Source organism: Canis lupus, chromosome 13 (genome assembly GCF_048164855.1).
Source record: "Canis lupus baileyi chromosome 13, mCanLup2.hap1, whole genome shotgun sequence".
NCBI classification, from domain to species: Eukaryota; Metazoa; Chordata; class Mammalia; order Carnivora; family Canidae; genus Canis; species Canis lupus.
In genome coordinates, this window is record NC_132850.1 from 24585266 (window position 1) to 24605944 (window position 20679).

The 20679-nt window shown below is 41.1% G+C and overlaps 1 protein-coding gene across 1 annotated transcript in view; it reads left to right on the top strand.

Annotated features, from left to right (window-relative positions):
- The first annotated feature begins 3731 nt into the window (after positions 1-3731).
- The window catches only part of ACSS3 (acyl-CoA synthetase short chain family member 3), a 142226-nt gene continuing 125278 nt past the window's right edge, over positions 3732-20679 (top strand). Inside the window, exon 1 of the mRNA XM_072772926.1 lies at positions 3732-4054. Coding sequence (XP_072629027.1) covers positions 3747-4054 — 308 coding nt within the window. The 5' untranslated portion in view covers positions 3732-3746. The remainder of the gene's footprint in view (positions 4055-20679) is intronic.

The following is a 20679-nucleotide window of genomic DNA, read 5'->3' on the forward strand; positions in this document are numbered from 1 at the left end:
ATATGTTATATCAGTAAGAGAAAGGATAAAAACCATATGGCCACTTCAGTAGATGCAGAATGAAAGTGATGAGAGTGGATATCTAGTAATCACACTACTAGGTATTTACCCAAAGAACACAAAAACACTAATTCGAAAGGATATATGCTCTTATGTCTATTGCAGAATTATTTATAATGTCATAGCTTATAACATTAGAATATTATTTATAATAGCCAAACTATGGAAGCAGCCCAAGAGTCCATCAATAGATAAATGGATAAAGAAGATGTGGTGTATATACACAACAAAATGTTGGTCAGCCATAAAAATGAATGAAATCTTTCCATTTGCAACAGTATGAATAGGGATAGAGTATACTGCTGAGCGACATAAGTCAGTCAGAGAAAGACAAATACCACATGATCTTACTCATATATGGAATTTAAGAAACAAAACCAATGGCAAAGAGAAAGAGAGAGAGAGAAAGAGACAAATCAAGAAACAGACTTTTAACTATAGAGAACAAAATGATGGTTATCAAAGGGGAGATGAGTGGGTGGATGGGGGAAATGGGAGATAGGGATTAAAGAGTGCACATATTATGATGAAAAATAAAAGAAAAGAAAAGAAAGAAAGAAAAATAGATATATATATATAATTTATTGGCACACAAGAAAAATATTTTGTATGAAAAAGCTGGAGTGTTAGAGGTGCAAACATCTAAAAGTTTGCAATTATCGAGTCAAAGATACATGTGTATTTAAATCATAATGATTTCTTTCAAAATTTTCTGATTGTAAACTTTTAGGTATATTGGTAAAGTTGGAGGTTTTTGAAGTTGACATTTAGGATTGGTTGGATGTTCATAAGCTTTGCTGCTGCCCTAAATGAGCTTAGTCTGCTACTGCCCTGGTGTGAATCAATGTGTACATATTTACACCTTGGAGCGTCTTAATTCAAAGGCCAATGGTGCAGTGTCAGGCTCTGTCCTGCATCTGACATTATTTTGCACTTCTCTACTGAGTGCCAATAAAGACCTCTGGTCTCCTTGGTCACTCATGCTCTATTTGTACTCTCTGCTCCTTGTCTTTGCTGGACTGTGCCTTCACTCGTGCTCTTCCGGCGGCTTAGTTTGGAAATTACATTAATGATCTATTTTGTACATCCACTTAAAATAACATGGTGTCCTTCCAGGTCCAGAGAAAATGGTTTCACCCAGCGAGGTGAGGGTCTAACTTCATCTCACACTATCTTTTTCTTTTTTTTTCTTAAGATTTTATTTATTTATTCATGAGAGACACAGGCAGAGACATAGGCAGAGGGAGAAGCAGGCTCCCTGCTTTGATCTCCGGACCTGGGGATCACGCCCTGAGCCAAAGGCAGATGCTCCATGGCTGAGCTGCCCAGGTGTCCCTGTCTCATACAATCTTTTAATCAATGCTTTGGTTTTTAAGCCCTTAACCTTCATTCTGAGCCTGCAGAGGAAGCCAGGGCCTGGAAATCCGGACACATTCCAGGTTTCTGAAGAGGAAATCCTTTTCCTCCACCAAAAGCAGTTAAATTAAGAACCCTCCCCACCCTAAAGTGACCCTGTAAGTCATAAAACCATGAATCCATCTTCTTTCCATTCTCTCATTTGGTTTCTTTGCTCCTATTCTTTTCATCCTTGTGGGTTTTTACCACCACTGTCACTGTCACTCTGATTCTCTTTCAGTAGGGTTCTAGGAATGGATGTGAGTATTCAATTTGTCATAGTTTATTGGAAGTCTAAAATCTGTCTTCCTTCCTTCCTTCCCTTCCTTTTCTTCTGTCTCTGTTTCTCCCTAAATAGGAAGATGATCCACTTGGTGCAAAAACCATGCATTTCAGAGTCAGATTCCCTACTTTATTCAAGTCTTGACACAGAGAGAAATGATACTATTTGTAGAGTATGCTGGGGTGGGGGACAGGAATGGGGTGAACTGACCCGGAGAGAGCCCTCTGCCTTGAGACCCTGATAATCAGTGTCATTGGCACACAGGTATTTAAAGGTGCCCGGGACTGCCAAGCTCTGAGCATTAACAAGGTCTGAATCCTGTTTTGGGGTGGGCATCATTGCAATACAATAGGGGATACTTTGGAATCAAGGGAGCTTACATACCAGGGAGCGGCATTAAGCAACTGGGCAGAAGAGAGGAGGGAACTGGGGGGTTCAATGGCTTGATTTCTGGGTTCAAGGGGTGATGAATGTCTTTTGCTATTGGAAACCCTTCGACTGGAAGCCATGGGAAGGAATCAAGTCGGCGGCAGGTGTCAGGAGAAAGTGTAGGGCCTTGTTTCTCAGTTGAAAGGAAATAACTGAAGTGATTATTTAAATTTTCTTTGGTTTGCATTAGATTTATCTCTGCTCGGTTTAACCTTTATCTCCACGGTATTCTTTTCCTGCAGAGTAATCTGGTTCCAGCTTCTCAAGTTTACAATCCTTCCTGGGGGTCGGGGCCTTCCACTATTTGTCACCTCAGATTTGAGAATACACGTCTCTCGGCTCTCAACCCCAAGTGCTCGGGCAAACAGGGTCGCGTCCGGATTTCCCTAGGGTGTAGGACGCAGTGAAGGAGCTTTTAGAAGGTTAAGCCCAGGCAGTCATTTACCCTGCCTTTCTCTTCTGCTTTTCCCCACCTTCCTCTTTCTCTTTTGTTTGATTCACTTGATCGCTACTTGGGTCCTCCTTTCCGCTTTGTTTTTTTAACAGCATCCAGAAAAGGGCCCCCCCAAACTCCCAAGAGGCACCTTGGGAGATGCGCCAAGGCCTGTGGGGGAGTCCGGGCCGCAGGGGAGGGGCCCTGGGGGGAGGGGCCCTGGGGGGAGGTGCCCGGGGGGGAGGGGCTCCCCAGCGCAGAGGCCGCCGCCCCCCGGCGCTGCCCCTGCGAGCAGCCGGCCGCACCCTCGCCTGCAGCCGTCCCGGCTCCTGGAGCCGCTCCAGGTGTTCCGAGCAGGCTGTGGGCTCGGGGAGTAGAGCAGTCGCGGGGCCCCGGGCCGTCCGGTCGCGCCGCAGGCCGGAGAGGCCTCCCCGCCCGCCCCTCTGGGCAGGGGACGCCCGCGAGCCGCGCCCCGACCCGCGCCCCGGGGCCCTGCGAGGTCGGGGACCAGCGCCGCCCGCCCCCGCCCCCGCCCCCGGGCTGCCCCCGCCCCCGCCCCCGCCCCCGCCCCGCCGCTCCGCGCTGCTTCTTCCCGCAACTCCGGCCACACTGCCAGCGCCCCCCTCCCGGCGCCCAGGACCCCGGGAGCCGACCCCCCGCCTCCTCCCTGCCCCCCGGGAGCCGCCCCCCGCCCCCCCGCGGGCGGCCCCCGCCCCCCCTGGAAGCCGCCCCCCGCCCCCTCCCTGCCCCCCGGGAGCCGCCCCCCGCCCCTTCCGGCCCCTCCGCCCACTCCGCTCCCTCCCTGGCCCCCCAGAGACCGCCTCGCCCCCCGGCCCCTCCCTGCCCCCGCGGGACCCGCCTCCCCAGCCGCCCCGCCCCCCACGGGAGCCTCCCCCGGGAACCGCCCCCTCCCCCAAGCCCCTCCCCGAACCCCGCCCGGGTCCTGGCCCCCCCCCCCGGCCCCGGGAGCTGCCCCCGCCCGCCCCGCCCCCCCGGAGGCCGCCCCGCCCCCCCCGGAGGCCGCCCCGCCCCCTGCACCCCGCCCCGGCCCCCCCCCCCCAGCGGTCCCCCCTCCCCCCTCCCCCGCCGCCCGGGAAGCGCGGTCGGGAGCGCGGGCGGCGCACCTGCGGGGCCGGGGCGCGGGCGATGAAGCCGTCCTGGCTGCAGTGCCGCCAAGTCGCGGGCGCCGGCGGCCTCGGGGGGCCCCTGCCCGGGTCCCGCCCGTCCGCGCGGGGAGCCGGCCCGGCCCGCAGGGCTCGCGTGGGGCCCGGCGCGCGGGGCGGCCTCGGGGGCGCGGGCTGCCGGGCGCTGGCGGCGGGCGGCGAGTACCGGAGCCACTTCGCGGCGGCGGCGGCGGACCCCGAGCGGTTCTGGGGCGCGGCGGCCGAGCAGATCAGCTGGTACCGGCCCTGGACCAGGACGCTGGACGACCGACACCCGCCGGCCGCCAGCTGGTGAGTGCCCCGGGCGCCCCCCCGCCGCCCCCCCCCGGGGCCGGGCCTGTGTTGGGGAAACCGAGGCCCGAGGTGCGCGGCCCCTTGCATCTGCGTGTCACTTCAGCTTTATAGGGACGCCGGGGGGCTCCGCGGTGGGGCGTCCCCCAGCCCAGGCCGTGACCCGGGGTCGCGGGATCGAGTCCCCGTCGGGCTCCCTCTGCCTGTGGCTCCGCCTCTCTCTCTGTCTCTGTGTCTCATGAATAAATTTTTTTTTTTTTAAAAAGTTAAACTTTACAGTCAACTCTCCTGCCTTCTCTTGAGGGACTGGGTTACCCACTGTGAGCCCCATTTCCCTTAGACCAGAGGTCGCGCGGCGTGGCAGGGCTCCCCCGGGCACCCAGGACGTCGCATGGACTCAAACCAGGGCCTGTCCCCAGGGCCGCCACGGGCCGGCATGGGACACAGCCACGGACCCCAAGGCAAGCAGCGTGGGACAAAGGAGGGAAGTATGACCGGGTGTCCACACTGCAGATGGGGAGAGAATGGAGGAAAGGCTTCGGTGAAACCGCACCGCAGTGGGGCTTGGAAGGGTGCACAGGGAGCCCACTCCCAAAGACTCGGGGTGGAAAACAGGCTGCGGTGTCACTGTCACTCTGGTTGCAAGTAGCTGTGTGGCTGGAAAGGTGGGAGAGGGGGTGGTGGACCAGGGGTTGAGCTGGGAAGGGCTTGGAGTTGATCCATCGCCCTGTTGTGGGTATGAAACCATAGTAATAGGAGGTACTGCAAAAGTATGCACAGATAGGCCAGGAAATCACAGTAAGAATAATTTTTTTTTTTTGTCTACAGTTGCAATTATAAGTAGCTATAAACAGTATTTTTACATTACAACACAACAGAGATACACTGTGGAGTAAATGCCAGCCTTGTCAGGGTACTGAGGGTGAGGGTTAGTTGTGGGTGCTCCTTAGGCCGTGTGGCTAGTCCTTAAGAATGTGGTTGCCATCTGCCAGCCGTTAGGGAAAGAGGTTTCCTGTAAAAGTTTGAGAAACACAGTGGGGATTCCCAGATTTCCAAATTCCCATCAGGGAGATGGGGCCGGGGGTGGGGTGGGGGGGGGGTGGGGGGGGCAGGGGATGACACAGGTTTGCTTTTGACAAATACTTCCTGGTTGAGAGCAGGAGACATGGATGGGAGAAAGGCAAGCCAACCAGGACCCGTCCTGGATGCTCACCGTGACCTCTCTCTGTTGTTTGGGACTATTTACATAGTTTACCTTTTAGAATCTGAGCTCCTTTTCTCTTCTGGTTCCATGTTTTCAGTCGTGTTCGACTGGCCCTCTTTTGTATACCTGGCAGTGACCCAAGCACTCTGTGGATGTGGAGGTCCCCGTACCCGAATGTGCCTGTGAGCTAAGAGTGTGGTGGACGAAGCCGGAGACTGGGTTTGAGACCTGGCTCTCCCACTTACTGGCTGTGTGTGCACAGCTAAGTCACTTAATCTCTCTGCTCCAGTGTTCTCGTACATAAATGCAGAAGTGGTCCGAGGATCAAATGGGTAAAGAATTAAGACCATGGTTCGGATGAAACCGACTTGCTGTCCTTGCGCTCTGAGAACACAATCATTTCAGGAGCAGGAAACCCTCCTTGTGTTTTTCAGATCAAAGCAGAGATTTGGTCTTTTCTAAGGGTGGGTTCTCAAAGTTCTTTCTGTGTCTGCATATCTGTCATGAAGGGTGGTACTGAAAATTATCTGTGTGACCATGCCCACCTTAAAACCATGTGCAGAGAGAAGTTCATTAAAAAGCCATGGGGAGAGGAAAAAAAAAGCCATGGGGATGTTCCAAGTAAAAACCAGTGAGGACCAGATGTAAGGCAGTGGCAGTGGCAATGGAAGGGAAGCACAGGTTTCTAGAGGGTTGGTTGGGGCTGGGGTTGGTAGGGGCCCCGTGAGTGCAGCGAACATGGAAGTCAAAGGCCCATCAAATAGGTATTTTAGACCTGGAGTTTTTTGTTTGTTTGTTTTTAATATTTTTTGACTTATTTGAGAGAAAGAGACAGCACAAGTGGTGGGGAGGGGCAGAGGGAGAGGAAAAGCAGACTCCCTGGTGAGCAGAGAGCTGAATGTGGGCCTGGGTTCCAGGATCTCCTGACCTGGGCAGAAGGCAGATGCTTGACCGACTTGATCTACGCCTGTGCTCCTAGACCTGGAGATTTTTTTTCTAACTTGTTTTTTTTTTCTGTTTTTTGTTTGTTTGTTTGTTTGTTTTTTATCTCTAATCGCTTGCGTGAATTTTCTAAAATTGTGTGCATTCAATGCTTTCAATGAGGATTTTTGCCAAAGGGTCTTTGTATTTTCAAAAATCCAGTACGTTGTAGATCACTGACATTTGATAAACACTATATCTGAACTCTTCATCTTTGTCCTCTTGGAATCACTTGGCCATACCTGTTTTATAGCGGCCCGAAAGATCAAAGTGAATAAAGGTGAATCTTTGAGTCTGTATTTACTTCAGCAGCTGTGATTCAGTCTTGCTAAGAATTTTGGTTTGCAGAGCAGAGTTGGGCAGGGAACTGGAGGTAGGTCTTAAACTTCATCAATAAGCATTTTCAATTTCAAGTAGAATCCATTAGTGTGTTGGACACCTATTTGCAGATACCCCTCACAGGTCAACAGTATTCTATAAAGTTAAATTCAAGGGTAGGACAAAGGTCTCTCTTTTTTTTTTTTTTTTTTGTCTTTATATCCCTAGGGTCTGAGGCAGAGCTGACGTATGAGTTTAAAAAATGATAGCAAAATAACAATATGTAGATTTGATGATTTTTGCTTTTATACATCTTTGGGAGGTGGTAAGGGGATATAGGCACAATTTACTGTGAGAGACACTTGCTTATTTTCTTCGTAGCTGGGATCTGGGCAGTGGAGATGTGGAGAGCCAAATCTTCAAGTAAACTGAGGAGGAGTTGCTGCAGCTAGCTCTCTTCTCCTAGATGGGGCTGACTTACATGGGATGGAGATCTCTGATGCCCTTTGACTTCTTCTTCATTATAATCCTGCCTGTTTTTCATGAAAGTACACTCACCTCAGGATCTGTAGGCCTATCAAAAGCTCCAGCACATACATGGTAATGCACCTGGGCTTTCACGTGGCATAACTACCCAACTATCCCTGTGTTGTTTACATATGCAGGAGGAGGAACATGGAATAGAAATCTTTAAGGGTGATAAACTGAAGGGACTTGGTCTCGAAAGTGAATAGCCCTGAAAATATATTTCTGGTACCGTAATCTCTGGGATCTTTGAAAAAATAAATCCCAATTACATGTCGGTGCTTTAGGAAGTTGTGAAGAACCACCTTTTCTCACAGTTTGATGGTTAATTCACATGGTTGACACCTTGTTTTGGGGGTACTAAGGTCTCTATTTTGGAGACTTCGGTGGCAAACTGCAGTCAAAGGTGAAGCAATTAGAATTTCTAGTAATTTCTCCAATCCTGGAACAACAAAATGGATGTTTTCGTTATTCTCATGAATTATACATCCTGCTGCCTATTCTGAAATTGAAATCCAGCTGCGATTCTCTGAAGTAAAGATTGGGCAATCCACTTTTGCAATAAGCACTGTGGTTGACTCTTTTGTCTAGGTCATCAGTTTGTTCCTTTCTATGGAAGCATTGCAATCCATTTTTGTTTATTTTTATTTGAATAACATTCCATGAGGAGACTGTTATATACTATTTGATTTAGAATTTAACATGTAATAACAGTGACTATAAGCTGAAAAGGAAAGACTCCAACTAAATGTCGGTTCTTAGGAAATGATTTCAGGTTGGTTAATATTTCTTTTTTTTTTTAATAAGACAAACATTTTTAAAATTTATTTATTTATTTATTTATTTATTTATTTATTTATTTATTTATGATAGACAGAGAGAGAGAGAGAGGCAGAGACACAGGAGGAGGGAGAAGCAGGCTCCATGCCAGGAGCCCGATGCGGGCCTCGATCCCAGGACTCCAGGATCATGCCCTGGCCCAAAGGCAGATGCTAAACCGCTGAGCCACCCAGGGATCCCCTGGTTAATATTTCTATAATGAAAAGTGTATAGGTTTTTCGACATATGAGATCTCAGTTACTTACTAGCTATGAGATAAAGGTTGTTTAATCCCTCCAACTCTTAAAATGGTCCCTAAGAGTTAGACATCAGTCATTCACTTACTGTATGGATGCTACAGAGAAAATGATGGAAGAGACAGTGAAGGAAGTCACCACATGGCAGCAGGGAAGACATACATTAAGCAAATGATCACAAAGCTATTTATTTAGAATTGCAATAGATACTCTGAAATACAATGGGTACTGGTGGATGTATCAAAGCCTCCTCTAGAAGGATCATGGGAGGAGTCTTGAGGAAATGATGCTTAAACTGAGATCCCAAAGAGTAGAGATTAGACATGAAACATGGGGAGGAAGATCCCAGGCAAAGAGCACAGCATATGCAAAGGCCATGGGGTATGAAGTAGCCAGTAGTCTGTCTCCCTTATGAATGTATGGGGGATACATTCAAACATCCCCAGCAGATGCCTGAAACCGTGGATAGTACTGAATGCTCATGTACGGTTTTTTTCTATATATACATACCTATGATAAAATTTAATTTATAAAAGAGGCACAATAAGAGATTAACAGGAACTAATGAAATAGAACAATCATAACAATATACTGTAATAAACATCATGTGAACGTGGTCTCTTTCTCTCCGAATAGCTTATTGTACTGTACTCACCTCTCTTCTTCTTGTGATGGTGTGAAATGATAAAATGCCTACATGATGAGATCAAGTGAAATGAATGATGTAGGCCCTGTGACAAACTGTTAGGCCTGAGATTGACCTCAGGTTACTGAAACAGTCGTTATGTGAAACCACGGTTAAGGGCGGGGGCGGGGGGACACTACTGTACTCAAATTCAGAAGGTAGTTTCAGGATTGTTTTAGAAATCTGTGACATAGGAATGAAGGGAATTTTGCTTATTTTGAAACCTGTTCCTCATTAACAGGTCTTCCTGTTTTTGCAGGTTGAACTTTGGCTTCTTATCTATTTTTTGTTTGTTTGTTTGTTTAGATACTAGAAATTCGTGGAAGAAACTCGGTGGAAAAGTCTGAACGATAAAATAAAGAGCCACTCGGCCAATCTGTATGTTCTTGTTATATACTGTAACGATTCTGTTTCTCTAGGTATCTACACATTTGATTATTAGTTTACAGAGACGATAAGGAGACGGTTGAAAAGGAATGAAGTAATTAATATTTGTTGATTCACTAAATTGAATTATTCTTGGGTTATTAGGCATTGTGTAAGTAAGCGGTTCAGAGGGAGAAAGAGTTCTTTATCTTATATTTGTAAGTTTTCTGGGAGTTTGACTTTGTTTCAAAAGAAAACAAGGAAAATATAATGTGGATTTTATGTAACTGGAAAGTAATTTAATTGCCCTACTGAATTTTGGTACTTTGGCAATTATTTAGTCAGCCACATTAAACTATTTGGGAAGATTAGTCTTTTTTTTTTTTTTAACTTATTAAGATTCTGTGTATTTTCCTTCATATTTATCAGATTTTGTTAAAATGCTATTTAATTCTGGTTTGAAGGTGAAAAGCTTACCTCAAGATGAAAAATTTGTCCCCTTTTGACAAACTCTAAATGAAATGAATTTATTCATAATATTGTGCACAGTGCAGGCATATTTAAAATTTAAATGATCATTTTTTTAGAAATACAAAAAACATTTTAAGAAGGTACGTGGTCAGCATGAAAAATGGCCTGTTAGAAATCGAGTCCCACAGAACAACCTCATTGAGAAAGACCAATTTTAAAAGATGGGCCTTATTTTATATTCTGAAGGTCAGCAGCTTGACCCTGTGCCATATCTAATTTTCTCAGTCCGTCATGCTGCTGAACTTTCAGGACAGAACAGAGTGAACTACAGGAATGCTGCGATTACATAAGCAAGGATGGATTGCCTGACAAATGGCACAATCAATGAACAATGGAAATTCAATCAGCTGTGACCTGATCAACTACCAGGTGCAGGGGAAAATCCAAACTCTTAGCACCTCCTGGAAGGTGGCTTACTTTTCCTTCCTTCATGCCACATGCTATTAGTTGAGGAAAAAAATCCAGTGGTTGAAGTTAATTTGCTTCTGCTACCACTGCTACTGCTGCTGCTTTTTTCTTTCTTTTTCTCTTTTTTTTTTTTTTTTTTTTTTAAGAATTTTACTTTCATAAGCAACAAGCAGCGACTCATTGCTTTCCATTGTGGTGTGACATTTATAAGAGAAATATGTAGGAGGCTAATGAATCTCTGTGACAATATATGAATCTAATAAGCTCTTTACCTTACAATTTTAGAAGCACATCTGAATGTGGAACTCAAATCTTTTATCTAAACCATGTTGATAGAGAACGTATAATAAGAGAGATTAATTATGTTTGCTTTTGCTGGAATTATGGCCAAATGAGGTAAAAGTGCATAGAAAGGAGGAGTACTATTCTTATGATATCTAGGAAAGCTGAAGTTTAAGAATTTTGAGTTTCGGGGCACCTGGGTGGCCCAGTCTTTTAAGCATCGGCCTTTGGCTCAGGTCATGATCCTGGAGTCCTGGGATCAAGCCCAGAGTCTGCTTCTCCGTCTCCCTCTGCTCCTCCCCCAGCTCGTACTCTCTCTTGCTTATTCTCAAATAAATAAGATCTTTTTTGAAAAACAAAAAAAAAAAAAGGAATTTTTAGTTTGAAGTTGTCCAGTTGAAAGTCTTGGAATGGCTAAATAACTAAATAAATAAGCCCTTCCATATTCTAAGTTAGAGAGTGGTACAATTTAATTTATGGCTTTTAGGTGACTAGTGAATTTTACTGATTTAAAATATAAATGTTTCTAAGTGGGAAAACATCAATTAAGTTCTGTAGGTCTTTAACTTAAGAGCTAACTCTGAGAAATAGGAATACCTTCTCTTTAGATTTTGATATTAGAATAAAAGTATTTTCCGAGTATAATCGCTTCAAGACATCTCTCCCAAGTAGATATATCAGGTAAGTTAAAGAACTTTGGGAAGATTTTAGAAAGAATGAATTCTTAGTATCTACAGTAGACATGACCAATGTAGATGTTTGTAAAAAAAAAAAAAAAAAATTAGTAAGGCAGGTAGTAGTCAAAGGGACATATAATCCTCATTATTGACTATTTGCTAAATAACTGTAAGCAAAGCATTGGAGCTTAGAAAGGTCTACTTTTGTACTAATCTAACTTTGCTTCCATGCCACAGTTTTTCTTATTTTCATAGAGTTTTTATTGATTCTCAATTGAGAGTTAAGTGCTTTTCTAAACCACAAATACCCTGACTTTAACTTCCTCCAAACTCCCTTCCTTAATCAAGGCCAAATGAAGTTTGCCGGTTACCAATGGGGGTTTGTTAGATATGTTATTTTGGCGGGTAGGAGAAAAAAAAGTCAAGGATCATCATTATTAGTGGAGAAAACACATTGATTCCTGGGTTAGAATTCTGGCTCTACTCTTTGAACAGTGCTTTCCGCCCAAATAATTGTAAAATGGGGGAATTTATAAAATTGGTCTGGGATGGGTATTATTGTTCAGCGGTATCTGTTCTCTATGTCAGACACGCAAAAGGATTGGATTTCCCCATATACACAGAGTTATGTGGTCAGCTTTGGCTAATGCAGTGAGAGGAGGGTTTGTTACTTCAGGGTGAAGCTTTTATTTGCAAATGCTTCAATCCTAAGTCCTCTGGGCAGCCACGGCCATTGTGTAGCACATCTGGAATAGTAGTCTGGACTGGTGAGCAAAAATGCATTGATAACAAACTGAAAACTGCATTGGTAACACCTTGAACCCACAGGGAAGTTGCACGAGTAAGAAATTACCATTGATTTTTGCAAGTTACAGAGAGTTTGCGATTGTTACTGTAGTATAATCCATCTCATCCTTATTTATTGAGAGGGAAATAATAATAACTTTATTGAATTGTTGGGATGATTGGGTACTAGAGTACATAGTGTCCAGCATATAGTAAAAGCACCTAAGCTTTGTGTGTGTGTGTGTGTGTGTGTGTGTGTGCGCGCCCATGCTATGAGAAGCCAGGTACAATACTGAGTGTTTTCATTATTTAATATTTATAACCACCCTGTGAGATAGGGTCATTTTTTGTTCTGATTTAATACGTGTGGAAATGGAGATATGGAGAGTTTAAGAAACTTGCCTGAACTTACAAAACTAGTGGGTAGCAGATCTAGGATTTGAACCCAGGCAGTCTGAATTTAGCTTCTATACTTCCTCTAACTACGACATTACAGGGATGCCTGGGTAGCTCAGTCAGCTCAGCATCAGACTCTTGATTTCAGCTCAAGTCATGATCTCAGGGTTGTGAGACTGAGCCCCAGGTCGGGCTCCACTCTGGGCACGGAGCCTGCTTAAGATTCTCTCTTTGCCTTTTCCTCGGCCCCTCCAACACCCCTCGCCCCTCACACATGCTCTCTCTCTCAAGTAAGTAAGTAAGTAAGTTAGTAAATAAATAAATAAATACTACATTATAGTGTTTCTATAATAAGAGCCTCAGTTAATTTAATTTACTTTAATTTTTTTAAAGATTTCATTTATTTATTTATTCATAGAGACACACACACACACACACACACACACACACACACAGAGAGGCAGAGACACAGGCATAGGGAGAAGCAGGCTCTGTGCAGGGAGCCTGACATGGAACTCGATCCCAGGACTCCAGGATCACACCCCGGGCTGCAGGTGGCGCTAAGCCGCTGCACCACCAGGGCTGCCTGCCTCATTTAATTTTAGCTTTTCTTTCTTTTCTTATCCCTTCTCCACTGAAGGCACTAAAAGTAATTTAAAACATCTAGACCCAATTCTTAGAAATATTTGGAAAATATCCATATTATATATGGAGTACTAGATTGATATTCTTTGAAAAAATGAACTATATATTATATGTAAATATTTAATTTATGGTCCGAAAGTTGGGGAGAGGGAGGCTTTATATTAATTGTTACCTACTTTAAAAATATTTCCTGCACACTAGAAAACAGTATTAACCTTCTCTCTAAAAATGTTCTGTTGGTTTTTGGCTTAAGGAAAATCTACAATGGCCACATTATTCTTTGCTTACAATATGCTTTAATATTACTTTTATTAGAACATGGTGATAAATAGCCTAATTAATTCATCCAAGTATGAATATTTAAAAATTTTCCTGTCTTCCAGACTCGCAGTAAAAGAAAATATTGGACTTCTTGTATGTTTATAATTATGGAGCTTGTTGATTTTATTTACTGCATTTATTACTGATTTACACATTCATATACAGTATTCTTTCCTGTTTTTCTTTCATTGCTTTTCATCTTGATCCTGGGGCTGGGTGGACAAACTTTGATAAATGGCTTATGTTAAGTACAGGGATGAGTTTCTCAGAAATCATATTGCATACATATATATGCAATATATATCTGCAATATATATCTTATTTTTTGAAATTCAGTACAAGGACAATGAGTTGTGGGCTTTCTTGCTTACCTGTGTTATTCCATAGATGTTGCCAGACTTTGGGAATAAAAATGATCTAAAACCGTTAAATGCTTCCTTTGAGTGTTTAGCAGGTGTGTCATAATAAAACTTGGGGTATCTGTAGAGTCTATAATAGAATGAGAAGGGGACTCATGTGTGATTATTCTCTAGCTCATGCCTGAGCTATTCCTTTCTTTTGTGCTGATGTATTATTTCTCAGTAACGGCAATGATAATAGTAACAACTATGGCAATACAAAGGCAGGTAACTAATTACTGAACGCTTACCTGCCTCAGGCCCTGCGCTAAAACTATATTCTTCGAATCTCGCCAACACCTTATGAAATAGGTATAGTCATAATGCACTTCTATAGCTGTATAAACAAAAGAACAGAGTGATTAAGTGACTCGGTATCTAGTGGTGGACTTAATTTTTCAACCAAGTTGGGTCACTCTGTGGAGCATAATTTCTTTTTTTTTAAATTTATTTTATTTCATTTTTTGGAGCACAGTTTCTATAATGAGTTGTAACTACACTCTTTAACTTCTGTCTCGTCATCATGTGACTGTTTAGATGTCCAGACCTAAGAGGTAGAAAAGAATGAGAACTTTGTTAAAATGCTAAAAACTTTTAATGAGAGATGTAGCTTCCTTTGTCTTCATTTGTCATCTGTGTTTCGTCCACTCTCTCATTTTAGAGGAACTGTAAATCTTCACTGGTTTCCCAGATTCCACTTTTACACATGTTCTTAACTAATTTTTTTTTCCCTAAAAAGCATATCACCTTGAATCGTGTTTCCCTTTAAATTAGTTGGCAAAGAATACTCAATGCTCATCTCCATCCACCATGCGTCTAACTACATAAGCTCACACTCCATTGATACTTTCACCAATAATTTAACAAATCATGACTAGGTAATGGAAAGGCAGGGATCAGGTCTCAGGCATCTTTGTATCCACAGTGGAATGCACATAACCTGGTGTATTATCAGTTGCCCTGATTTTGAAACATCACCATGTGCAGATTTATCTTTTCAATCTACTATCTGGGTTCCTATATAAATTATAGGTAGTTATACCTGAATTATCCATCCTACCAGACCCCAAAATGGCTCATGAATCTTCTTTATATCAAGGCATCAAAGGGTTTGAAATTTTCTTTTTTTTCTGCAAATTTTTATTTAAATTCCAGTTAGTTGGCATGCAGTGCAATATTAGTTTTAGGCATAGAATTTAGCAATTCATCACTTACATTCAACATCCAGTGCTCATCCCCAGTGAAGTGCCCTCCTTAGCACCCATCACCCATTTAACCCATCCTCCCACCACCTCCCCTCCAGTAACCCTAAATTTGATCTCTGTAGTTAAGACTGTTTCTTGGTTTCTTTTCTCCCCCTCGCCCCCTCCCATGTTTGGTTGTTTTGTTTCTTAAATTCCACATATGAGTGAAATCCTGTGGTATTTTGTCTTTCTCTGACTTACTTCACTTAGGGTAATACTGGCTAGATCCATCCACGTTGTTGCAAATGGCAAGATTTCATTTTTTTTTTTTATGGCTGAGTAATATTCTCTTGTATATCTATACCACATTATCCATTCATCAGTTGATGGACATTTGGGCTCTTTCCATTATTTGGGTATTGTTGATAATGCTGCTATAAACATGGAGGTGCATATATCCCTTTGAATCAATATTTTTTAATCATTTATGTAAATACATAATAATGCAATTGCTGGGTCATAGGATAGTTCTATTTTTAACTTTTTGAGGAATCTCTGTACAATTTTCCAGAGTGGCTGCACTAGTTTGTGTTCTATATGGGTCTAAGTTTCATAATGAGGCAGTTGGCTCCCTTTGCTTCTCTTTAGCTCACTTATCTTGAAGTTGTAGTAGAGACTAATTTACAGTCAGCATGAGTTTTTAATCATCAAGCCAAAGACACACACATTAATTACGAGGAGGTAAATATCCTACTTACATGGTATAGACCAAGTATCCATGTGAGTATGGACTGAAAAAGTTGTCTCTCTGGCACATATCAGATTCCAAGCATTTCAGATTTAAGAGTTGGACCAATTTAAGAGTTACCAGATTATCATTTATTAGTCATTTCGTAGTCAATAAGTTAACCAAATAAACCGAATTTTATTGACCAAATGAAAATAATTGGTAAAAAGTGATAAAAGATGAATGGTGAACGATCTTACTTATATGTGGAATCTAAAAAATGAAACAAATGAACAAAACAAAACAAAAACCCAAGTTCATAGATGCAGAGAACAGATTTGTGGTTGCCAAAGTGGGGATCAAAAGGGTGTTGATGAAAAAAAAAAGGGTGTTGATGAAATGGGTACAAACTTCTGGTTATAAAATATGTGCCATGGGGTGTAATGTACAGCATGGTGACTATACTTGATAAATAATACTGTATTGCATATTTGGGAATTGCTGAGAGTAAATCTTAAAAGTCCCCATCACAAGAAAAAAGAAAAAAAATTATAACTCTGTGTGGTGATGGATGATAACTAGACTTACTGTGGTAATTATTTTATAGTGTATACAAATGTCAAATCATTATATTTTATATCTGAAACCTATATAATGTTATATGTCAATTATGCCTTAATTTAAAAAGAATTTTAAAAAGTGATGGCAATGAGATAATACAAAAATATTATTTTTCTAGGACACACTTATGATTTCGCTATGATGATATATATCTTACTATTGTTATTTGAAGTAAAAGTTGATCATATTCTGTTAAGAGATTGAATTTTAGAAAATATGAAATTAGTTTTATTATTGTTTTAAAATGTTGGATCCTGACTGTTCAAGATCTTCTACTATTTACTATAAACATTTCATTATTTCACCTGAATACTTCAAGAGCTGTTTGAAATGGGATTACAGGCGTAGTAGATCTAATTTGATAAAATTTTCTCTGCTTTAGGTTTAATTAACTTATAAAATAATTAATTTTTAAATTTATAGTTGAAAAAAATAAATTTATAATTGATTAAAAAAACCTTTAATTAGAAAGATTTTTTTCTTATTAAAAATCTAGTTATTTCAAAGTCTATATCTGATAGAAATAATAGTGTTCTTTAGTCAAAATCTCTGGTCCTAGAATATAATTTTACTCTATTGTGTGTTTGTATGAGTGAGTGTGCACACATGTGTATGTGTTAGTGTGTGTTAAAGTGTTAGAGAATATAAAATGTATTACCACAGTAATAATGATACTCCTTACCATAGTTTTTTAACTTCTCAAGCACATACATTCTTTTTTTTATAAATTTATTTTTTATTGGTGTTCAATTAAGCACATTCATTCTTCAAGAAGAATTTAGGGAAGATTAAGCAACTTGCTCACGTTTACTTGGCATGCAGGTGACAGATCTGGGATGAAAAACTAGATCTGTTTAAAGCTTTAAAGTGTATCAGCTTAGCACTGTATCATATTCCTCTCCAATTAGTCCCATCTTATTATTATAAAACCAGTGTTATAGATTTAAAAACAAGCCTGGTGCATATAAACATTTATATACACACATCCATGTTGGTTGGCCTGTTATATTTATAAAAGTGGAGTTTGTTGGCTCTAGAATTTATTCATTCATGAACTTAACTTTTTCCTGCATCCTTTCCTTCTGTCTCTTGTTCACTCATCAAACATTTATCAACTATGCCTTCTACAAGCCAGGAACTATTCCAGGTGCTGAATGAGATTCCAGATAAGAGTGTAACTTTGAAGAACAACTTCATACATCAAAGGAAAAAAAAAAGTGTTTTTGCTTGCAATAAGATCGCTTTCATTTTCCTGTTTAAAAAAGAGTAATTACGAGTGATGTGGACTATCTAGTTACAATTTTCTGAAAATATGGGTGTTAAAATGTGTTTTACTTTAGAGTCAGCTCTACTCTGAATTGCCTTTGATTGCTGAGGTGTTAATAACTAGAGGATACATCCTCACATTTTGATCAACAGTAGCCACTTTCTAACTAATGAATCTTTCTTTCATAGTTAAAAGAATCATCCAGTTTTGATTTTATCCATTTGTACAACATCTCATTTTCTGCTAGAGGTGCTAACACAAAGAAGGTGAAGAAAAGTCAACTAACAGCAAAGAGAATAAAGGGAAATAGTGGGCTTAGCAGGAAATGGAGGCAGCACTGTATTCAAGTTTCAAATTATGGAAATGTTAATGGAAAATGTTTTATTTGTGAATGTAATATGTATGTTAGATATTGGGGGGATCGGCAAGGATAAAGCAAAGATAGAGTTTTTTATACTGTTCTAAGATTATTTTGAGGATAGGGCTAGGGAAAAAGAGAATAATAAAGTTTTTAAGTTATCCTCAATGGTATTGAGACAGTCAAATTAGATTTATCTTTGTAGATATGTCTATAGCATGGTTGTGTCTATAAAGTTGTTTTGGTGAGAGGTGAAGGTGGAAAGCTGGATGAGATATAGTGTGCTTTTTAAATAAACAAGCAGAGATTTTATAATCACAAGGCCTAGATTTGAGACCTAGGTTTGAGTTGATGTTGTCTCTTTATTGACACTGCTTTATTCCAAAATAATTTTGATCAAAATTAAGGTTTGATGGCCATCAAGGAGGGCACTTGATGTAATGAGCATTGGGTATTATATGCAACTGATGAATCACTAAGTTCTTCCTCTGAATTAATTTAAAAAATTAGATTTATACTTTTTTTTTTCCATAAAGAAGCAGTACTTCTTTAAATTCTACTTGGTAAAGCTGAAATAGGTGGAAATCAACTGTAGTTCAATATCTCAATACATTGTCAGTGCATATCTTGGTATATTTTGCATTCTTCCCTTCATTCTTTTTATCTTATTTAAAAATTTTCATTTTATAATAATTAGAGTTACAAAAATAGTACAAAGAGATTGTTTGTACCCATCAGTAAGCTTTCCCCAATGGTAGCATCTTACACAACTAGTACGTTATCAAAACCAAAGTTGACATTGGTACAGTACAATTAACTAGACTATAAACCTTATTCAGATTTGCAGTTTGGGCACACACATTTTTTTGTGTATGTATTTTGCCTTTTAAAAATCTATAGATCGGTCAGTCTGTTCGATTCTTTAGGTCTCTATTTTTGTTCTTATAGGAAAACAATTATATCATCCATACTTCCACTTGTAATAAGGTGTGATTTTTCCATTCCCTATTCTTCTATTCCATGATTTTTAATGTTTGCAGAATGTTTAAATATATTGGGTGAATGTAAAGTTTTTAATTTCACAATCCTTCATAGTGATTTCTCCTTACTTGCTACTACAAACAGGGCAGATACATCTTTGGACACAGCATTTCAAAGATTTCTCTTTCTGTCTCTTTCTTTCCTTTCTTCCTGCTGAGAATTCTTAGAAGATTTCTAGATCAAAGAAAAATTACATACTTTCTAATGTATATTGTCAATTTTTATCTCCAAAAATTCATATTTTGCATAAAGTCTCACAACCTTCTTCCTTATGAAATATTTAGAGAATAAATAAAGAAGATAATTTATTGGACACTGAACACTGGGCTGTTTAAAACCTTAATGTTGTGGGGCATCTGGGCGGCTCAGTGATGGAGTATCCTCTGCCTTTGGCTCAGGTCGTGATCCAGGGTCCTGGGATCGAGTCCTGCATGAGGCTTCCTGCAGGGAGCCTTCTTCTCCCTCTGCCTATGTCTCTGCCTATCTCTTTTTATCTTTCATGAATAAATGAATAAAATCTTTAAAAACAGATCTTAGTGTTGCGTCACATTTGCCTCAAATATTTTTCTTTGAAGCAGTAAAACAAAATTGATGCCCTCTTTGTGTCTCTCCCAATTACAGTCTTTGTAGAAACAATCTCAAAATAATTCAGTGGCTCAATGGGAAGAAAAAGTTCTCCTCAGACATTCTAGAGTGACTGATTGTATTCCTCCTCTTTAATAAGAGCTTGTATTAAACGTCTCTCTGTGGACGTGAGCTAAGTATTGTGCAGAATGAGTTAATGAATATGGTGTCTGCCTTCTGGGAGCCTCAGCTATAGAGGAGAGTGTCATCAGAACATTGTAGTGTGTCATTCTGTGTGAGTTATAGCCTTAAAGAGAAAGGAATGGATAGCTAAGATGAATATGAAAATAGGAAAAAAATAAGTCTTGAAGTCCTCAGATTTTGAGCACATTAGTTTTAATCCTTACCTGTTTCTCCCCTCTCTTCACATTTCACCCTAACCAGAGTGAAGGAGCATCGTGTTAACAAATTGACTTCCTTCTCCTCTGCATGGTGCTTGGGTTGCTCTCTCTTCTCTTTTCTCCCTCTTCTTAATTTTTTTTTCATTTTTTCTTCATCACTGTTATAAGGATTAAATACTGAGAGGCATCTTCTCTTCCCTCCAACAAATACTGGTTGGCATTGGAGTGTGGCACCACCTCTTAAGCTTCTTGGTTCTCTAGATAGTTTTGAGGTGTCATGATTACCTGCTTGGAGATCCCGTGGGCCCTGGTCTATGGGTCTGGTTTTCTAGGAACCTGCTCTGGTTTGGAGTCTAATTCCTTACATGCTTATCATGACTTATTTCTGAGTTGGTTGATTGAGGACCTCTGCTCCTAAGAGTATCCTAAATGCTCTCTTGGAAAGGGCAAGATGAAATTTGCTTCCCTTTAAAATGTACTTTTAAATTTATATTTATTTATGATTATATGTCAATCTTAACGAACTCATGCTTTGAAATTTAAACATGTTTTGATTGGATCTTTAGCATTTGACCTTTAATATTCAATTAATTGTAATTTTATCTTTTAGTTTTACGAATTCTATTTCTCTTTGCTTAAAATTCTGTTTTTTACTTGCATTTCCTCTAGCATAAAAATGAAACCCACAAGATAAAACGGTGACTTCACTCTCGGCTTTGACTTTAACTGTCAGGCATGACGCACAACCCATGAATCTTTAAGATCATTCATTCATGCCTCTTCTCTTCATTGACAGTGGGTCCAGTTCAGATAACAGGTATTGATTTCTTGAGAGCCATTCTTTCTATTCTTTTTCGTGTTGG